Source organism: Nipponia nippon, unplaced genomic scaffold (genome assembly GCF_047370975.1).
Source record: "Nipponia nippon isolate SJK-2023a ecotype South Korea unplaced genomic scaffold, ASM4737097v1 scaffold_15, whole genome shotgun sequence".
Taxonomy (NCBI): Eukaryota; Metazoa; Chordata; class Aves; order Pelecaniformes; family Threskiornithidae; genus Nipponia; species Nipponia nippon.
The window spans coordinates 6,638,578-6,660,662 of NW_028262331.1; the positions used below are offsets into that span (position 1 = coordinate 6,638,578).

The 22,085-nt window shown below is 42.5% G+C and overlaps 1 protein-coding gene across 1 annotated transcript in view; it reads left to right on the forward strand.

Moving 5' to 3' along the window:
• Positions 1 to 22,045, forward strand: part of EFCAB5 (EF-hand calcium binding domain 5) — a 36,427-nt gene extending 14,382 nt beyond the window's left edge. Inside the window, exons 7-20 of the mRNA XM_087751972.1 lie at positions 4,769 to 4,868; positions 5,588 to 6,475; positions 7,849 to 7,941; positions 8,379 to 8,593; positions 9,839 to 9,995; positions 13,336 to 13,625; positions 14,501 to 14,673; positions 15,407 to 15,635; positions 16,364 to 16,516; positions 17,759 to 17,862; positions 18,685 to 18,938; positions 19,523 to 19,752; positions 19,954 to 20,050; positions 21,651 to 22,045. Of these exons, the coding sequence (XP_087608098.1) occupies positions 4,769 to 4,868; positions 5,588 to 6,475; positions 7,849 to 7,941; positions 8,379 to 8,593; positions 9,839 to 9,995; positions 13,336 to 13,625; positions 14,501 to 14,673; positions 15,407 to 15,635; positions 16,364 to 16,516; positions 17,759 to 17,862; positions 18,685 to 18,938; positions 19,523 to 19,752; positions 19,954 to 20,050; positions 21,651 to 21,790 (3,123 nt within the window). The 3' untranslated portion in view covers positions 21,791 to 22,045. The remainder of the gene's footprint in view (positions 1 to 4,768; positions 4,869 to 5,587; positions 6,476 to 7,848; positions 7,942 to 8,378; positions 8,594 to 9,838; positions 9,996 to 13,335; positions 13,626 to 14,500; positions 14,674 to 15,406; positions 15,636 to 16,363; positions 16,517 to 17,758; positions 17,863 to 18,684; positions 18,939 to 19,522; positions 19,753 to 19,953; positions 20,051 to 21,650) is intronic.
• Positions 22,046 to 22,085: the final 40 nt, after the last annotated feature.

A 22,085-nucleotide genomic window follows, 5' to 3' on the forward strand; every position in this document is an offset into this window, starting at 1 on the left:
AATTGAAATTCAATATTGAAATTCAATAATTTCAACTGGTGCTTCCAGTTTGGTATTTCTCTGGGTCATTGCCTTCTTTTTATTCTCCATGACTCCAGATACTCTCTTTGTGCTTACTCAGCATTATTTTAGAGGACAATAGCTGCTGCACTGTCTTCAAATTCATAGTTCTTAGCCACAGAAATAGCCAGTAGCTTGTAAGCTGATGGCTAATTAGAAACTGAATGGCCTAATGTGATGACTCTGGAGAAGAAATTAACCACGGACTTTACTACTGCTGGTCATTACCTGTTCCCACAGCACATTCAGAATGTTTGGGTGCTAATTTGTCCATTCAGCCGTGCTTCACAAAAGGTAACCTGATGTAGATTGACCTTAACAAATGTGCACATTACTACAGGAGTAACATACATTGTGTTAATTATGTTACATTAATTTATACACCTTTAGGGCTTCTATCAATAAATCTCATAATAGTTTAAATTTAAAATGCAAAATAATCTATCTTTACAACCTCTCTGAGAAAAGTACTGTGAACTTCAACCACAGTTTATGGGCAGGAAATTAAAATACAATGAGTCATTTACAGAGCTGGAACTGGAACTCAAAAGCCATAATTTCGTTTTCAGCAGCAATAAACTCTATCTATCGGCCTCTGAATACACCTGCATCCTCATTAAAAAAAAAAAAAAAAAAAAAGCTAGACTTATTAGAAAACCAGTAAATAGTAGCAGCTGAAGAATCAATGGCATAAGCTATTGCTAAAATCCTGGGTTTCATCCACAAAGTATGGTACTTATTACGAGTAGCCTCAGTTAGCCAGTTGCTGGCTACTACACAGCAAATGGTTGCCATAATCTTACCGTTTTCTCCCCTACATAAATTATTCCATCCAGCACTCCCCTAGTGATGTTTACAGCGTGCCTACCCAGAATGAACTGTGCTCTACAATGTCATGCTAATAATGTCATTACCTCTAAGAGAATGGAATTACAGAGCACGTTTCAACGCCAATGGTGTGTTTTAGAGAATAGCAGGCAAGCTGCCGTTTCAGGGATGAGGGAAGAAATGTGTCTACTTCTCAGTTAGAAGACATTTCATTTTCCTATTGCTCTGTCAAGAAAAGCTATGATGGATCCTCCTGGGTAGAGTAATATATAAAGCTCAGTCCTATCTTTGCCATGCATTTTGAAAGGATCCCTTCTTTCCCTTTCATGTTTTAGCGTGACTTTCTTCCTATTATTTCTGTGGCGGTAATCACCATCTCCATGCTACTAATCCCAGTGGAATCTCAGAGGCAAAGAGCCAAAAATGCTCGCACAACATAACAAGAGCGAGCAGCTATCAGCACAGACGCCACCGCTGCCCAGAAAAAAACGATCAGAGCACAAACGTGGTTGCTGTTTCTAGCCTCCGAGGTAGCATTGCTCTGCAAACGGAGTTCACTAAACTGTAGTGTGGACCATGCAGTTCTTTTAAACCTGACCTGGTTTCTTTTGTATAGCTCTAATAAGTCCTGCAGTACTGTACCCACAGGGAAGCTAAAAGATGCAAACTAACCCAAGGACTTCTACCACTTGAATGCGATCCATTACCTGTAGTGCTCATTCTGCAAAGCACAGCAAAGCAGTTGTTTCAGTTCCTAATTTCCATTTGTTTGGTAGCAGGCAGTTATTCCAGTCTGCACGGTGAGTGCGGCTGGCTGCCTCAGCGAGCTGCAATTAGGGCCAGGGAGCTGAGAAAGCAGCGTTTAAATTACAGTCAAATTAGAAGGTATCCACATGATCATTATTATGATTTCAAATGCATGCATCCAGAAGGATGGCAGCTCAGCAAGAACAGCCTGGACATGGAGCGAAGCAGAAACTCTCCAAGACTATACCAGACCAGAGCTGAATCGCTGCTCTAATGCCCATGAAGGCAACAGCTCTGAATTTTAAGCTTATAGTCTATCTGTGCTCACATGCATCAAGTATAGTTTCTTTCATACATTATAACAGAATCTGCATTAATTTTCAGGGAATTTTAAGCTCGAGATCTTTAAATGTACCTGAATTTAGTCAGAGATTAGTTTTCAAACTAACGAAGCTTGAGACACTTCTGATTACCTTTCTTGCGGTACAGCAACAACAAAGTCTGCTTTCTCATGACCTTTTCGGAGTGTCTGTTCTTTCCATCTTGCTCACTAATGAGCATATTGTGGTGTTCAAGGTACACACATCCCATTTCCAGAAAAACAATCAAGCAGTTAAACACTGACCTATTGCTGATTAAATGCAGGTCTGGTTTAGTCTGTGTTGCTAAAGGAGTTACTCACAGATCACACAGCATTGCTGAAAACAACTGAGAATCACCACCTGCCAATATCTAGGTGACAAGAAAATTAGGTCAGCGTGTTTCAGTTCTCTAGCCACTGGAGCTGGCACCCGTTAGAAGTGGAGACGAGATTTGGGCGGCTGTACAAACACAGATGGTCTGCTGTTATTTATGGCGGATGCCCTACCTGTCCTGCCGACAAGACTCAGTACGAAGGGCTGATGGGCAGGAATCTTTCATCAGCCTCCCCAGTCACACACGAAGTACACAGAGACGTGACCTTTGCTAGTAAATTTAGGAACCCAGAAAGCTAGCCTAACTGGGCACAGGGCCTTGGAACTGGTTTTCCTGTTGTAATGCTCCTCTCTTCTGTAGAAAGCTTTACTGTGCCGCGTTCCTCCCAAGGCGAGTTGTAAGGAAAAGTGTCCTGAAATAAGAGACCTCTGGTAGAATGGCAAATCTGTATGAATTGTAAATGTTAAAACAAGGTGGAAAATATACCCCTAATTCATATTCTGTAATTTCTGAAAAGGAATTTACTATTTTTAACAATATCTAAAAATAAAATCATTTCATCTAAATCACAAAAAACCTCTTCTAGAATCTGAGTTATCTAAATCCTCCAAGTATATTACTTTAACATGACAAAAAAGTATCTGAATCCCAAACCAATATTTTTATTTTCTTTTTAATAATACTTCATTCATTGATTTACCTTTTCAATAAAACAAAGCTTTGCAGTAGTGCTGCCAGCTTCAAGGCAACCAGCAGATGACTGTGACAAGTAACAGCTGAGGAGATTTAAAGGGAAAATTAAGTGTGTGTAACGGAAATACTGAAGGGAGAATCCAAATATTACGCAGTGATCTGGTAACATCTTCAGAAACATGTTCTGTGTTTGTGTATCTACTACATGGATGCATAATCCAATCTGATATATTCAACTGAAAAACAAACAGCATAAAGAAATGTTTGCATGGGAGCGTGCAAGGTATTTGTATATTAATGTCAAGAAGATGAAGATACTAGGAATCAGGGCCTACATCCTGTAAGTTTAGGGACAGAATTGTGTGACGACATTTGTTGTTCCAAACCCACACATGACTGAAATTCAGCTGTAATTTCCAGCATTTTTTTACCAGCAGGAATTAAGTTACAGGAGTCTGAAACACTAAAACTGGACTGGATAACAGGTTACTTTTCAGTTCTGATTCTTTTCTCAGAATTTACAAAAAGCTTTCAATTCCCTTTAGAGGAAAGGTGTTGCAGTAACAGAAAATGTGATTTATTCACTTAGTTTTCAGTATTAGCTTCCTTGGGAGGCACTTCTCCACTAAGTGATGGGTATCTCTCAGTTGTTTTCAAATCCTCTGTTCCCAAACATTGATGCCATTAATTACGGTTTTAGATTATAAACAACGCAGTCATCTTGAGCTCATTTCCAGAAAAGAGCAGCAACCTTCTTCCTTTATTTCTTCAGCCTAAGGGCAGGAAAAGTTCACAAAGAATTAAAAGCTCAGTGAATTTTACATTTTGCGGTCTTTAAGAGCAAAATGTGAAAAGGAAATCAATAATTCAGTTGGAAAGCTACTTGCTACAAATAATGAACTTAAGTAAATCTGTTCTTTAATTAACTACTGTATTTCAGTAACGGGAGGGAGATGACAAAGGTGGCAGGACTTAAATAATGACAACAGGAATTCATCATAAAATGGAAAACTTGCAATCGTTTAGATTTGCTTTACTTTTTAAACTCACAATTTCCTGATTGGAAATGACCCATTTCATTCTCTCTTCCTGGTTTTATTGTCTGTATACACCCACCCTGAGCAACAAGGACTTAATAAACTCCGCATCTTCCTCTGCAGTGGAACTACGGATACCTCTCTCACCTCTCTGGGCAAATGTGTATGAATTTATAAAGGAAATTAGGGAGGTTGTCATAATAGCTCAGATTTTTGGACTAATTATTTTCCCAGGCAGTTGCCAATACATACTGCTTCAAAGGAAACGATGGGGCACAAAACCAAACTACTATGCGCAGTCACTAACATAATACAGCACAGCCCAAAATATGTGAAAATTCTTCCATAGTACTGTCAGGCAATCAATATCTGTCCTGAAAGTGTGAAATGTTGAAGCTTTGATCTTTATATGAAGAACTCCTTTGGCAGAAGTAGTTACAATCATCCGACTGTAATTTGACAGGAATATGCAAGAGGATGTGCCTGCAAAGTAGGATGCATGAGGAGCTCCGGCTAAGCCCAGAGAAGAAATTTTTGCCCCTATAAAATAAATTCACTTCTTTGAAATTTGTACTGATGTTCTGGTAATGGACAATTTTCAGTCACAGGTAATTCTTAGCTAATGGTGCCTTTCTAGTGCTGCAAATGTTGATGTAAGTCCCAAGAACCAGAGAGAAAAATACAATAATTGTAATCTTTTTGTCTAGGTTGGTCTCTTAGACAGACAAAAAATACTTGCCTTACTGGTAGACTTCTACGACAGAAGCCCGGTGATTGCTAAGAGGGGATTCTGTAACCCAAGACAGTGTAAGTGTACGGGATGTCTCAATTGTGGTTAAAACACAAGGAGGTCACACAAGGTTGTAAAGTTAATATATGTTTTATAAATGTTACCAGAAATGGACAGAGCCTAAAAAAGGACCCAAATGAATGCTGTGACCTGTACACCATAATTTGCAAGCATGTTTTGCAAACTGTGATGCAATGTTCAGAAATACTTCAGCATCCAAAACTTTTCCTTCCTACAAAATCCTGAAGTACTTTTTGGAAGTAGGATTAAAGAATGACTGCTTTTTCTGAAACAATTGTTCTTTCCTACTGGGGAATATTAGAAGTTAATTTTGTGTTTACGCTAGAATTTCTCCAGGAACATGGAACAATAAAGAAAAAAACACAGAGAAACATCTACATGGAAGTAAAATATTTTTAAGATATTGGACATTAATTAATTGCTACGATCAAATGCAAGGCAAATTACAGCTTTCCTTCTTAGTGTGGAGAATTATGAAACATTTATTTCAAAAGCAATGTGGTGTAATACACAATAACAAGTGCCGTTCTCTGCAGGCAAAGACATTGTTCTGAAGTTTTGTGTTTCTGAGATGCATGTTTGCAGAAGGTACTTTCTAATAGTTTGTATTTGCTCAGGAATACCTTTTTTCTTTTTATTTAAATTGTCTTATGCAATACTAAAGAACATAAAACCAATGCAAACGATCAACTTATCAACATTTTTTCTATTTTAGGGCCAATAATTGAGCTGCAAGAGATTGAGCTTGCGGATTTATGGGGAGGCCTTGATGACCAAGAAGTTTGTGAGGAACTGAGTGAAAAGTTAGTCTTGTCTCAAACAGGCATTTCCGAGGGAGAGATTTTAGCATATGAACCTGTAGATGATAACAGACAAGGCACATGTAGAATGACAACTAGTGTCAGAGAAGGTCTTTTTGAACAAATGGGCATGAGTGAAGCTGCGACTAGAGGAATTTCTAAGGAAGAAAACCAAGCAGCAGAATCAAGTGATGCTGAAGTGAGACAGGAAGGTGAGGACGCTGTGTCAGCGGTGAAAAGCACTGATTTTGAAGCTCGTGATTTGGATGGAGATACAATACATAGTGAGAAATCCAGTTTCCATGAAGGCATCAAAACTGAGAGGCAAACTGAGTCTGCAAGTGCGGACAAACAGGAGGAAGCTTTCCCAGGATCAGCCTCTGCTGGGTACAGCCTCAGCACGGGTGAGGAACCTGCATCTGAAAAACAGGTGGAGGAAGAGGAATTTAGCCTGGGTAGAGAGCCTGATACAGACACAAACAGGGAAGAAGATTATCGTATCTCAGACAGAGAACCTGGCTCAGAAGGGCAAGTTAGTCAGGAGAAGGACAACTGGATTGCAGAGGCAACCAGCACAATTTCAGGACCAACACCTGAAGCTACAACCATGACCTCAGAAGGCAGAGCTGTGGAAGACATGGACATCATTGCTTCAAAACAGGATGCTCCAGTTGCAGAGGTTGTGAAAAAAACTCCTGCAAGAAAAGAGAGTGTTTCTAGGCAGCATGGCAGCCAGTTTGGCCAACAGACAAGCTCAGAGACAAGACTGCAGGATGAGGACCTTCTGCAAGACCAAGGTAAAGGTAAAGCAGTCTCCTTTATTCTGGCAGACCTTAATCTTTTTCAACATATACATGTGGACTGGTTTAACTATAGGTGTGTTTTTAATCCATTTCAAAACTATGGAAAGCATGCGAGTGATTTCTGAATACACAAGACAATAAGCTTTAATATCTTCTCAGCATGGTGTTTTCTGCCGAGGTTTCAGACTGTGTTCCTCGCACAGGACGGCAGGTGAGTCACTTTGCTGGTGATCTGTATTCAAGGCACTGAGCAGACCCTTTAATTCAAGTAGGGACTTTCTGAAGCAGCAGCATTTTTATAATAAGGAGAAACTTTATGTTCTGTTTCACTCTGTAATATTAGTAGCAAGACAGGAGCCTGAGCACGTTAAATATAGAAATTACTTTTAATAATTTTTAGACTGTGATTGCCCATAGAGAGAAATGTTATGGGATCATATATCAGGAACCTTTTATTTTAATCTCTTACTGTCTTTCCAAAGGAATATCATACTTAATTGTGTACAAAGGCCCTTGTTCTGTGTGTTTCCTAAGAGGTACTTTCTTAAACATACTAGAAGGTCCAACTTCCTTGCTAGCGCTCTGTGAATACACTCTTGTGTCTTACAGTTTAAAACACTGCAAGAACTGGGTCTACATTGCCAGAGCAGTCTAGTGACAGACTTATTACATAAAGAGGGCTGTAAAGCTGATGGTACAGCCCATTGGTACCTACAGCTTTCTGTGGTTAACTCCCAGTACTCAGCACTAACCTCTCGTTCAGCCAGGCCCTGGATGCCCACATCCCGCATTGTCTGGGGCATGCGGGACTTCCAACTTCGGAGCAGATTCCCACCCTGTTCTTGCAGAAACGATGGTGTGATGATACAATGCTCTTTGAGAGAAAGGTGGATGGAAATAAGAAGTCTGAATATAATTTTGAACCTATCTTGGAAAAAAGTTATCTTATTGCTCTTGCTAAAATGGATATTTGCAGCTGGGCTTAAGAAATGTAGCATTCACCAGGTGAATTTCAGGAAGCAGTATTTCCAGACAGTAAAAATAAATAGCTACTGATAACAAGGGTAACTCCAGAAACACAGAGGTAGATTTTACATGTTAATCAGCAGGGTGCTCAGACTAGTAAGCTCTGGTTCACAGAAGATTTCTTTTTAAAATTGCAGGTCCAGCACACTCAGACAGACAGGATTCTCCAGCTGAAGCTAGCCAGGAGTTCCAAGTGCCATGGTCCGGTGACTGCTCATGTCAGCTCTTTTCATCTGCCTTAGAAACTATAGCTTGGATATATGTATTTAAAGGCTTCTATAAAAGCTGCATCTTGTGTCTTTTTTAAAAGCATGTGTCATTACAAGGTATATTTTATCTTTCATCAGGTGACCTTCTGACTTCTGACCTAAGTTGCAGGTATAGCAGCTATGGAGGGAGAATTCCAGAGGACGGGAAGTGTGAGAACACTAGATTTCCAGGTATTTGGTTCACAAAGTTGTGCGTTCGCTTGGGCACATAGTGGCTGGCAGTGTCTGCAGACATGCCAGTACTGCTGCAGCTGAACGTTTTGGCAAGAATAGAAACACTAATTCCTGAAGCTGACTTCAAGATAAGAGCAGTGTAGTCTTTGTCTCAGAAGGCCACTTGCTGTGTAACAGTAATTTCAGCCCACCTGTATTCAGTGATTTGACCTGGTTGTATGATAGCATCCATGCTAGACTGGAGCATAAATCTGAAGAGATTAGAAAAGTATAAGCAGATTAAGGCCTTTAGTCAGCACGGAGTCAGTCGGTATTCAGCCATAATTTCACTGGACAGGAATTGCAGGATTCACGACCGCGGTGAGATCTGCCACAGGGCCGGCTTTCAGGCAGCGTTTGGCTTCCTGCGACACACTGTGCTTTCTGCCTTTCAGACTTATGTCCCATCATGGCACAGATTCAGAACCGTTGGGCTTCTCATACTAGGAGTGCCTTTGATGAAAGCTGCCTCAACCTGCCACAGTTTGTACAGCTCATGGAGACATTTGTTGGTGAAGACATTTCTCTGCCTACTGTGAAGAGGCTTATTGCATTTATCAAAGAAGAATACAAACAGACAGAAGAGGAAAAAATGGAACAACTAGAAAAAGTAAATATTGTTAAGTTTTGCTGATCCCATGTCTAAACAAAAACCAAGCAAATGTCTACAGACACTGACAAAGTCAACTTTTTAATCTCATGCTGGCAGAGCTATTCACTTGCAGCCTTCCATTCTCTATTTCTTCAAGAGACCTTTTACCCCTTTGTTTTCATAACGATCCTCCCTCCCTAGCCCTTAGCTCTAGAAGTGATGACAGACTCATCCCGTAAGAGGTTGTCTGTCTGTTTTAGAGCTGGACTCAGTGAGACAGCAAGTTGATAGTCAATTGTGAAAGAGCTCAAAACATTCCATTCTGCTTATTCAACTTCATAATAGCCAAGAACCTGATCTCTGATCTACTGCACTGGCACGTACAGAGGAGGTTGTGGATGTTTTGGGGAGGATTTTAAAACAAGTGTGTTTGGTTTTGCTATGTGCATGGCCGTATGTGAATGTGCACATGCTTCTTTGTGTTTAAGTTGCAAGGTGCTCTTGCTGTGTGTTGAAAAATACATTCCCCTTCAGCAATATCCTCATGCGCATCATCAGGGTGCCCCACGTCACCTCAGAGTACAGATATATTTCGTGGTGGGTCTGTCCATCATAGCCTCTCTAGCTGCATTGCCCTCAGACTTCTTTCTAGTTTTCCTCTGTGCTGCTGACCTAATTTGGATGAGATATTGGATCTGACGGCTCTACTGTCCTCACACTGGACGCAATGCACACTGCCAGTATTTTGGCCTTTGAGAGAATTCCACTCCAGCCATTTATCACTGTATGCTGTGCAAAGACTGGGTTTAAAGGACAAATTGTACATGCATTTGCTTGGAGCCCACACACTTCAGGGCAGCACCAGCAAAATAACAATGTAGGGAAATGCAAACTGTCAAATCTCTGGTGTTACTAACAAGGCTGTGGTTAGTTCTTGATAGGAAGACATTTGTATTCTGGGAAACTTCCGCTAACCTGAGTTGATCTCACCTTAGATCCAGCACGTGCTTCATTTATTCACTGGGAAATAACCCTCTGCAGTGCTGATTCTGCCTGGTAAAACTGAACTGTTGGCTGTGTTTAGTGTTTCCAGATGTCTCCCAGGTTTAATGATTCACGTCCAGGTCTGAGCTGTGTACGTACAGATTTGGCCTGGCCCATGGGAATTGTGTGATCAGCATACCACCGCAGTGTCCATGCTTGTGTAGACACTGAGCATCGGTGTCCAGGAACTCTCAAAGACCAGCTGGTCCTCTGTTGCAGGCTCACCACATCTCTCGCTTGGCCCAACGGAAACTGCTTCTGGAAGCACTTTTCGAAAAGTGGGACAACAATGCATCCGGGTTTCTGGACCTGGAAGAGGTGGATGCTGTTCTAAGCACATTCAAGGAAGGGATGGAAAAAGAGGCCTTGAGGAAGGGTAAGGAGACAGCTCTGCTCTGAGAGAACAATGTCAACACAGTAGGCCTTGAACCATTCAACGACAGTGCTAACGAAGTTGCTGGCAAGCAACAGTCATTTTTTGGTTTTGCAAGCAGTCATAAGCATACAAGGTATGATGTATAAAATGAAAAGGAACAGTTATCCAGACTTACTTGTTAATGCATAGCTCCATCCCCTCCTCCTGTGCAAGACTCCCCCGCGACAGATTCCCAGTCAGAGAGGTAGCCCAATGCTTTCATGGCATTGTGATGTGTTGAAAAATTATTTCAGCTGTAACACACAATGTATACTTGTGATATGGCAGTGAAAAACACACGTAAAGCCTGAGGACGCGTTTCGCAATTTTAGTCTAGCCTGTCTGTGTTATCCAGCTATTTTTAATAGATGCATTTTACTGTGCTATCTGCAGGAATGTATCTCATAGGAGAGAACACCAGCTTTCCTTATAGGTCTCAAATGGCCTTTAGTAATCCACACTGTTGCACGGCTCTCATGCATTAGATAGCAACTTCGAGTCTGACTTCTCTGTAGGTTCATTTCTCCGAATAAACTTAGCAAATTTGGTCCTTGACAGAATAGACTTGGGTCAGACAGAAGTGCTTCACCTGGACCAGTCTGGCAGCCTCATGCATATTAACATGTGGGCATTGGGTGCTCTGAAATACTGTATTAGCAATTAAGAACATGTCTACCTGTGCACTTGGGTGGAGAGGACTGGTTTATTCATCTCCACACGTATCTTCATGTTGCTTGTTCTGCCACGCGTTACTGAAAACGGCTCATTTTGGCAACCACCAAAATCCCTTTACCCTTTGGCTCCCTTGAGGCATCTGGCGGGGTGGGGAGCGCACCGGCATGCTGCAGTGAATTGTCTCCAGGCTGCACAGCCACAGAAGAAACTGGCAGTTCACAGCTCTCTTGTATTCAAGGCATGCCAGAACACACTACAGAAATATGGAAGGACATAGCCCCTTCCACAAAGGGCTCATAAACTAAAGGACAAATAAATAGAAAGATAGCATAGCAAAATCAATACCACCTACAAGCAACATAAAACTATTTCTAGCAGTTTCAACCTGATCTCTCAAAGACATCGTGGAAGAAGCAGGTTTGGGGGAAGGGTTCACAGACATTGCACTCCTCCTGGATGAAAACACAGAGTGAAAAGTGGGTAGAATTATTTGATTTTCCTTGTGAGTGAAAAGCGTAACATTACCGATATAACAGGGAAAATAATTCATTATGCTGTAGCTCAGTAATAAAGGAACTGTTCGTGCCATGTTCAACTGCACACGCATTTCTTTCTTCATCTCTTTCTTCAAAGAGAGGAGAAAGTGGAGGTGAAAATCCAAACATTTTTATACCATCAAAAAATTCTCCATCCTAATTCTGTCAGAAAATCAGAAATTAAATTTAAAAATATTGAATGTTGTTTAGATGATGGGCAGAATAAGACAGCATTAACAGCCAGCTCCACCATGACTGGGGCCAGTTAGTACTTGCTACTTCTGCAGCTAAAATCAGTGACAAAATGCCCCCCGACTTCTGGGGGGGAAGGAGGAGGCTCTCAGCCCCCGTAAACATCAGGATCTTGGGTGCCCTGGGAGGCGACCAGGGCAGCTCCCTGCCTGTTCCTGCGCATCATTAATCAAAGCATTTTCTATTACACTGTTCCTTAGAGCCCATTGTATGTATTGATCACAAAATACTCCCTGCTTAATGGCAGTCACACTTCTACCTATATATCTTTGCTTGCTTAGTTTGCTAGTAGGAAGCGGCTTGATGTATAGCGCTCTCTACTTCTTCGGGTCCACCAGGATTTGAAATTAGGATGCAGAAAAAAATGATGAAAGTGTTCGTCATGGCAGTGCTCAGGAGAGGCACAGCCAGGAGCATGATCAGGCAAGCACGGCTTGGGCAGAGCACCCGGTGAATCCCGGCTTTCCAAAGCCAGGGAGCTGCCTGCAGCTGGGAAAGCCTGGGCAAGAGCACCCCCGTGAGCCCAGAGCTGCGGCGTGGGCTGGAAGCGCTGGTACAGGGCTGCAACGGCTCTGTTAGACCGGCTGCTGATTTAACTAACAGCTGAACAGAAACCGACGGGGTACATTTACATTTTCATGCTCAGTCCGTTAGGATTACAAGTCTAAGATGTGTCCCATTTGTCTTCAGGACCTCCGGGCAAACTGGAAGTTTGTGAACTAGAGTGAGTAGATACAGAAAGCGATTCTTGAGAATCACAGTCTGACCCTTGTGGCATTCCTCCTTCCTCCAAGCAAAGGGAACTCTGCCAGACCTTTCTACTGCAGCTTGTTTGCCCGTATTTGGGCCAGCTCAGCTGCGATCTCTGGCCCATGGAAAAGGGGACTGGGGCACGGCTCCACGCCCCGGCCTCGTGCAGGATGGGAAGGAGCAGCCTCCGTGCAGTCATCTCTACTCCTTCACTCCCCGGAGAGCTAACAGGCAGCACTTCACTGGTTTAGATGCTTTTCACACTGATTTATTCTTCTAAACCCTTATAAAAGCTCTCTTGCTCCTTGTGCTCCACATCTACGTCCCTTGGTGCAGTACAGGCGATTCCAGAGCACCGTTGTCCCGACCTCGGTACGGCTTCAATAGAGCTTTCGTTTTCTTTGCTCTTTGTTTATGAGATTTAGCACAATACAAATGTTATTTCAATAATTCATCAAAGGCACCTAATGAATGGTAATTAACAATGATAGTTACTTTGGAAGGCCTGAAAAGAAAAATATAATGTCTGCAAGTATGGTACATAATGGAAAATCCAGGAATATGAGTCACCTGTGAAATCATCTGTAGACTCTGGCCTTCACATTTTTAATGGGCTTGTTGAATAGTGTTTCTGTAAGGTTTCAACTACTGTTACGGTATGCAGAATGCCTACCGGCAGCCCAGGCCCACCAGCCCCTCAAGTGTCCATAAAATTTGGTTCTGATGTGAAGATACCTCTGATTTTTGATAACTCCGAGCAGCTTTCCTTTTTTCCACTGACTAAACAATAAAGTTTAGGTATGTTGCAGAGGTACAAAAGGGGCGCAGGAGCAATGCCTTGCAGGTTTCTTTCTAAGCAGGTGAGAAAGCAGGCATCTAGAGGAAAAGGTGCATCCAGTCTGGAAGCTGGAGACTACCTGTCACGATGACAACTTACATTTAGGAGGTAGCTCAAAGAAACCCAGAATGATGGACTGGAGCACTACACCCAAAGCCAGTTTAGGGCTTGATTCATATTTTGCACAAGAAAAGCAGAACATTTGATTCAAATAGACTGTCCCTGTCTTATTTTCTGTTTCTTCTGCTAGCAAAGAAACACCTTTGCTCCCGTTACCCACAGCTCAGCAGAGTGGGGAAGCTATCCCCAAAGGCATTCCAGACTTTCCTTGAGTTAGTTGCTTCTGAGTTCCCTGGTGATGAGTACGAAGCTATTGATAATTTGGTGGAATTTCTGACCACAAGTGTGGAACGAAGCCACACGGAGTGCCTGCAAGGCTTAGCCAGGAGGAGATGGCTGCACAATATCCAGCAAGCAGCTGAGACCAGCGGAGCAAGCATGGAACCAGTTTACAAAGCAGTGTTTAAAGCCCTCTCCCAGGTACGCATCCCAGGGAGCACAAGAGTCGTTTGTGTTGGGATTGTGCCACTGACTTCAAACCCCGGTGCATCTGAGCGGAACTCGCAGGTAGCATGGGAAGCTGGGCTGGGCTGGTTTCCTTGTGCTCTTCTGCACTTTGATGCTCAGGAGAGCCCATGGTTACGCACAGAAAGAGTCACGGGTCAGATCTGCAATACAAGAATTCTCGTCCATGCTCTGCCAATCCAGAATGCATTTCGTGGACACTTATGTCTCGCTTTTTGAACAGCTGACTCAGATCAAATTTGGAAATCCATACCTCTGGTTTTAGAGCTTCTCACATGAAACACACCAGACTCAGTTTCGGACAAAGATGGTTCGTTTGTAGTGGAGATATTGTTTAATTTTTAACTTGCAGCTGCAACTTTAGATGTTTGTCCTCACCATTAAAGCCCTCCTCAAAGCAAAACTGCTCTCATAGTAGCTCAAGTGTTCTTACAATATTTGGGTTTGTAAATGTAGCAACTCTGGCACTTGTTTGTCTCATTTTTCCAAAGGCATCTCCTATTAGAGAAGAAATCCACAGGAGTTTTTGCTTAGGCACAGGTTATAATTAGATTATTTTTATATTCACTGCTCCCCATTAGCAACAGGAAAAAAGAAACCCATTTCCTTGCCAATCAAAATACGACAAGTTTTTGCTTGTAACAGAGCGTAGCAGTCAGACACGATCACAGCATAGACACGTACATGTCATGCAGTTGGTGCGTGATATACAAAATCCGTGACCCAGAACAGCATCTCAGCAAAAAATGAGACAAGTGCTAAGTACATGAAATAAGTGTGATAGCCGATGGCTAATGTACATAATGTAATGGGAAACACTTGGTTGCTAGGATGCAGAAGCCCATGGGGATAACAAGAAGATCAGTGCATATATTGCCCTTTTGGAAGAGAACCAGCTCTCACCAGAGCGGGGACAGATTCTCCTACACTATGTGGCATGTACCGCAGATGATGCTCCGTATGTTCTCAACCAGATACTTTACAGAGACATGAAAGGAGTAAGGTAAGAAAAGCTGCAAATAACTCTTCCTTTTTCTTAAAAATATTTGGAATGTAGGGGTGCCAGGCGGTGTTTGGGGTGCACTGGAAACAGGGGTTGATAGAGTACTCCGGAGAGGAAATCCCCTCCGGGACCGTTGTGGGATGATTCATTATCCTACACATGCCCTTACACTTCGCGTGGTCTACTTAGAACTGCTCTGTTTGGGATTTCACTCCTTTCCTCAGGGAGATTAGCTGACAGTCTAATAAATCTCATCCTTCAGCAAAAGTCAATTATATTGGGCCTACACTTTCTTCTTTAAAAATTAATTCCCTTACACCAGTTTATATCTATAGGATATTTTTTGAGAACAATGCCTTCCCTTCCCTAATGTTTACACTATAAACAGCTTTCATGCCTCTTTACTTCTCGTTTCCAAAAGCTAGACATCTTTCTTTAAATATTGCTTCTTCTAACCTATTAAATGTAACTGCTGCTCGCTTCTGTATTCCCTTTCATTATGGTCATTAGTTGATGTTTTTAAAATGTCCTAAGGATGAGAAGTGCCTTATTTATTACCCCTGTCTTCGGGATGCAAGAGGTAAATGTGGTATTTCTGCACGTAGTCAGAATAAGGAGCTAACACCTTCCTTCTCTGATGCCAAAAAGCAGGGAGAGGTCAAAGCTGCAGTGTTTATTGCTTTGCTAAAGGTTTTCTGCTACTCTGAACAAACCTCCTAAGTTTATTTTTCAGCTTTGCAGCTGTTGAAGAGGGAAAGCCAATCCATGTTCCAAGAGTTCAGCTCCACGGAAATATCCACTTCTGGAACTATGACCGCCCAGTGAAGGAGAGAAGAGGTTCACTCCTGGTACTGCCATTGCACGATGCTGGCTGGAGAGTCTTTGGCATTCTAGGACTTGACACCCTTCGGGACCAGTGTGAGAAAACCATCTTTCTGACCCATGAGATCAGTTTCTATCAGGTGGGCACCATCAGAGAGCAGTTTGTTAGACCACTCTTCAAAAAGCTGCGTAGGGACCATGTCAATTTTACGTGTTCGTTCTAAGTAAAGGTAAGATGTACAACTAAGAAAAGAACTGTGGGCCCCTTTTTACTGTATATGGTGAAAGTGGTGTGAGCCGAACACCTTATCAATATCTTACTGATTAGCATCTTACCTGTAATTGATTATGAGGTATCACCTCATCAATAATTTATTTAAGATTCTCCTGACTAGTAAATTAATTGCACTTTTGTGCACAGCCCAAAGATGGCAGCTTTTATTTCCTGAACCTCATATTTGTGTTTGCTTCCATAAAGTGGCATGAAGCCTTACGTTTTACATGGCGGAGTAATTATAAGCAACAGCAGTCCGGCTTTCTTCGGGATGCTCTCTAGAATCAGCCTCACTGTGGATGCATCGTCTGGGCAGCAGGGAGCGCAGCAAGCCAACGTTACCGGTCAATTTGGCTCTCTCCACTAAAAAACAACTTTGTCCAGTTTAGGGCTTGGCTGTGACCCCAGTACCCTGGAGCTTTACAGCGTTGTTTGATAAGGGACATTTCACAGTCACTTTTCAGCTTTACAAGTTCTGATTAAAGTACCTTGTTACAACCATTTTGCTTCATTCTGCTGCATGAAAGTTTCCCCAGCTTTTTCCCCAAATCATATGGAACTGTCTGGCTCATTTGGAGGATTCTGCTTTCACAGGGAGTCTCTCAGGCATTCAGCAAAGCCTACCACCATGTCTGCAGACTGGAAAATGTTCTACAGATGACTCTTACTGCTCTGGACTGGTTGTATCCCAGGGCACCCAGCATTCACGCTGTTATTACATACCTGGTGGAGCCTGGCAAAGACAAGGTACGCAGATTACTGCAGTGAATACTGCAGTGAATTACCGCCTGTAATAGTCAGGGGCTGACAAGGCTGCTTTAGTGAGGACCTGCCATTTCTAGCTGCCTGTGATTTGTGTTTTATCATAAAAATGGAAGCCTGCCTGAGATTCTCCTGCCTGCCTGTACAACGAAAGGGCTACAAAGGTAGAGAGGGAAGATTCCCTCTGAAAAGGAGGCTACTCTTCACTCTTTTCATCCTCCCATGTAAAACAATGCAAGAGCACTGCTAGTATAGCCCCTTCTCCATGGGAAAAGGGAATATTCTCCTACTTCAATGCTCACAGCTGCATAGCGGCCAATAGAGCAAAACCCCCCACCCATCCATCCATCCATCCATCCATCCATCCATCCATCCGTAGGTTAGCCAACACTGCAAGTCCCTGCTAAAGCTTTGCTGTTTGGGACCTCCACAAAGGGAGACGCTCTTCTGTGGAGATTCTGTGCATGTCAAAATTACGGTATTTTATAGGAAAAAAAGAATGTCCTAGCTAATATATTAGCTTTTCACAAACCAAGATGTAAATACAGCTCAGGAAGTGGCTGCTCCCCATTAGCTCGCTTGTAAAGGCAGCTTCCCTCGCTGCAGATCATATTCCAGTTGTTGAGCAGGCACTTGGGCCCTGGGAAGCTTGTCACTTCACACACAAGTGAGTGAAGAAGACGAAAAGTGTATGCAATATTTAGGACTGATCCTGTGTCATCACAAAGGCTGTATGACATCTGCTGTAGCCATAATTCAGCTGCTTCCTCTGATAAGCATGGTTTATGTTGGCAGCTTTCTGTTGTCGTTCCAGGCTCTGCTCTGTTCCCTTGTTAGCTGCCTAATAGCCAGGTCATTTGCTCCCCTCTGTGCTTTTCACGTGTCAAGGCACACTGACACAAACATGACATGAGAAAGAGGACTGCAAGGGGACGGGAAAAAGAAGGGAAACCTCTTGTTGGCCTGTGGGTGTTCCTCAGTGCGGAGCCTGGGGACAGATTAGATAGTCTGGCTGAGGGAGGTCCAGGGCACGTTCTTCATTCATCTTGAGCAATACACTCTGGGAATAAAACCAAGCATTGTTGGGAGAGGTCTTTAAACCATCCCATTGCACTTGAATGTACATTGGAGTTGTCTTTAAGAAATAAACAATTTCGTTCCTCTCCAAGTTTCAAAATGGCTGTTCCTTTCTTGGATGCAGCTAAACCTCCCTTTTCTCTCTGGCAGACACGCGACTATGCTCTGCGCAAGGTGATTACTACAGATAATACAGGACAAAAAGGAATTCATAGCTCTCCTGTTCTTCTCCTCAGAAAAGAAAACCTCTTAAGGTAGGCTCCAGCACCTGCAATCGAACTAGTTACCTCTGGTCCTAGACTCTAGCCTGCATCAGGCATGACCCACATTACAGAAAGCCATGGCAATGCCACCCTGCGAGAGCGTCTGGCTGTAGCTCTCTCACTATCGAGGCTTCTGGTGCGTGTGATAGTGAATTATGAAGGGGTGAGGAGTATTTTCTCTTTGAGCTTAGGCCTGCAAAAACTTAAAATTGCAACTTAATGCTCACCAGCTGAGCTGCCAAGCAAGCTCTACATCTGCTGTGAAAGGTTTGCAGGATTAGAGCCTACACTGAAGCATTTTGCTCTTTAGAATAATCTGTTTTCTTTCCTGGCTATATTAGTCTTATTTCCTTCAACTATCTGTTTCCTTCCACTGCCAAGATCCTCACACGCTTGTCTGTTAAGCATATCATCCTTGTTGTCAAAGTTGGTTGAACTGTTCCAGCAGATGTTTTTACTTTTTATAAAACTCCATAGAACAAATGTCAACGTGGTTATAAACAGGAAACTGTTTTTAAAGCAAGACTACAACCTAATTTGGGTTTGTTAAATTCTTACGATTTTCAGCAATGGCCTTGGCTAAGCAAGATTCTGTTCCACAATGCTATTTTCTCCTTTTTGTGTATGGCTTGAATGATACTTAAAGCTGTGCATATTTCAGTTCAAGGAAATAAACAATGATGTAGTAATGTAATACCTTTGTTTTAACAACAAGAGATGAACAGCATCATACTAGAATATGCTAAATAAATTACCAAAAGAAACCAGAATGGTAAAGTCTAGTACTTTTTCCTCTCTTTACTCCCATTTCAGAGTTTACCTGTTTAAGTGCGTAGACAGTTCAGAGGTCATTCGCACTTCTGTCTGTGGAGAATACCACATTGCAGTACCTCTCCGTGACCTATCAGGACAAGCCTTTGGGATATTTGATATTAGCATCGGACACCACCAGAAATTACCACCTCATGAACACAAAGACCTGCAGAAAATGCTGAAGATGGCCCAAGCTGCCTGCTCCGAGATACTGGAGATGGCTTTAGAGGAAACAGAACCAACCTATGTACTGGGTATCATGCATACAGAGCCGAGACAGGGTTTTTAGGGGGGAAATTAGGAATCTCAGTAAAACCACATCTAAAGTATCATTCTGACAAGTATGGAAAGACAAATACAAACCTTTGCTACACATAAACTACTGTTGAGCAAGCCTAAGTGCTTAGCAGAGTACAGTTAAACAAGAATGTTTAGATTTTTACTCTGGTTCACAGGATGTTTTATGCCCAATTCCCACTGAAATCAAAGGTGTGAAGCAAGGTGCTTTGTCGTATCAGGGACGTCGCATGTCCTCCTCAGAACTGCCCCAGCTAAGATCAAAAGCATTTGAATGTCACAGTTCCAGAATTACCCACATGCCTGAACCCTTCATGGTCTCAGGACCTCTGCTTGCCCCTGAGGCAAGTCTTGTCCCCTTCTCAAGCACATACCCTTTTTTAAAAGTTTCATAGGATACTTGGGCTGTATACTAATCCATCACTCGTCAAGGAGACAAAGAGTTAATCATAAAGAAGGCAGAGCCTTTCAGTCAATAACGTAAGTCTTGAGTAGCAGTTGTTTCTGAGAAACTTCTTGAAAGGTTTGCTTTTGATTCCAGAGGCAGAACACAGGGCAAATTTGAGGCATGCAGGGATTCTCTTCCACCGGTTCATGCTGCAGGAGCTGCGCGAGTGTGTCCAGAAACTCGATGCTGAGAGCTTTGCTGAAATAAAGAGCTACGTAGAACCGCCAGCTCTGGTACATAACATAGTAAAGGCTGTGCTGTTGCTTTTCCATCCAGACTGGAAAGGCTCAGAGGAGACTGAGAACTGGAGTCAGTGTGTACTGGTGAGAGTTCAAAACATTGAGACTTTGTTTTCTGTTCTTCCTCCCCCAAGAAGAGATAGCGGAACTTGCCAAGGGTGAATTGGCAGTGAAATAATTCATTACCTACAGATTTCCTATATGCTTGATTAGCCATCGTTAATTCTGTAACCCTCTCTTAAGTTTTTCACCGCCACCTGACTCTTTTTGTTCTCTGCATTGCAGAAACTTGATGACAATTTGATTCAGGAGATTTATCGTTTTGATCCAACTGCTGCATCTGTGCAAGTTCAAGCAGAGCTGCTGCTGGACTGCATCGCTGGTAAATATCATAAACTAATTGTGGGATTACCAGACACGGCTCAGCAATGAAACAGGGGCAGTGGCAACCTTCAGCTGAGTGCTTTTAAGGTCCTCACTTCAGAAATTAACTTTGATTTCACAATAGAGTAAACAACAGATAAGGGGTCCTAAATATCTGCAGTCTTTTTTTGGTCAATAAAAGTCAACCTGTTAAATTTAGAATCAAAATTCACTGCCTTAAGGAAAGGGGAGCAGATCAGCTTTGAAACTACCAGAACAAGTGATCTCATTGTAAACCCCCAGATAAACATATTAAGAATGATGGTTCTTTTGGCAAGTAATATGTAAAGACATAGTAAGAATGACGGTTCTTTTGGCAAGTACACCTACCTCAGACCTCCGGGCCCTGCCCGAGGGACTGGCCCAGCCCCAAACAGCAACACGACTGTGGGAGGACAGTGTGAGCCCTCCTCTTTGTAAACACCATCTGCCAGATACTTAATATACTCACTGGCCATATACAGCAGCTGGGTTTCAGGCTGTATTTCTCTCATTTAATCAATGTGAGCTTTTTTTGGTGCCAGAGCAGTCAAGAGGCTATTATTATTTGTAATATCTCTGCAAGAGAAATGACTGTTGTTGTTGCTGAGATCTCTCCCTTGATGATCTAATGCCAGACTGAGAGGCCTGTTAAAAATCAAATGAGGACAAGGCTTGTTAATTTAGCTGGGGATATTTGTCAATGGTACCCTGCCTGCTGATCAACAGTGAACACTTAATGGAGTCATAGTTCCTTTTCATGTGTTCTCCTCATATATATTAAACTAATTCACTGGAGAGAATGAAGCAGGCCTAGAGCATCCAGTCTTCCTCCAGGTAGGGAGGTAGATGTAACTAAAAGAATACAACTTTGGCAAACTGCTGGTATGCTGCGAAAGGTTGGTTTCTCAGCATGGAACTTACTCTGAGAGAGTAATGACAGATCAGTGGTGTGAATACAGGTATAACTCACAATTATAGGAATTGCTTTAAAATGAACATCAGTGTTTACACACGGTGTATGTTGGATAATGCCCGTATGTTCCATATACATGTGCTGTAGAATCACAGAATCGTTAAGGTTGGAAAAGACCTCTGAGATCATCGAGTCCAACCTGATATACAACCTGTAATATACAACACAGCACAAAATAACCCACGCTCCATTGACAGAGCAACCTTTAATGGTATGATTCTGTGCTGACCCTCAGTAGGATTTAGTAAAAGAGCTTTGAAGGATATTACTCTTCAATCAAATCTGAGCTTGGGAAAAAAGCACTTTTCACTTTACATTTTTAATTATCAGATGTTTAGCATTAAAATAGAGCAGAGCACTTTGTGCAACAGGGGACCTACCACAATACAAAAGAAATCATAATAAAAAGGCAGCACTCCTGTGCTCGACCATTCACTGCCACAATAATGCTCTGTGCTTTCCAAAGCATCACCGTTCTCCAGGGGGGAATTGCTGGACTCGGGAAAAGCTCCACTGATGGGACGATCCTCTCCGTTTGGTCTCGTAACGACAGCGGTCACAGTTTTGACTTGGTTTTGGAGTTAACCTCTCCTCTTTGTTTCAGGTGTGCCGCGAGCGGCGGTGCGGCAGCACGGCTGGCTTCCAGCCGGGTACCTGTACGACTGGGTAGGCACCTGCCTGTCGCTGGCAGAGATCGCGAGTAAAAAAGCTCCATCCTTAGCCCCTTTTGGCACCCAGTTCTAGCGTGCCTCCAATTAAATCCCTAATTCCTCATCTAACCTTACTGATTCTGGCAGTTGACATCTTTTATTAAACTGTTGGGTTTTTATTTTCTATGCATAGTCACTAAGTAGTCGTTGTTAAGATGGTAGGAAGTCCGTTAGGGATTGTTAAGAAAATAGCAATACAAACATTAAAGGAAACAATTTTGCTAGTATAGCTACTAAATTTTAAAAGCTTGATTAAAGGTTTTTGGTTTGGTTTTTTTTTCAATTAATTCTGACGGGAAAAAGAGAGAGGCAGGGACGCGTTTATGACT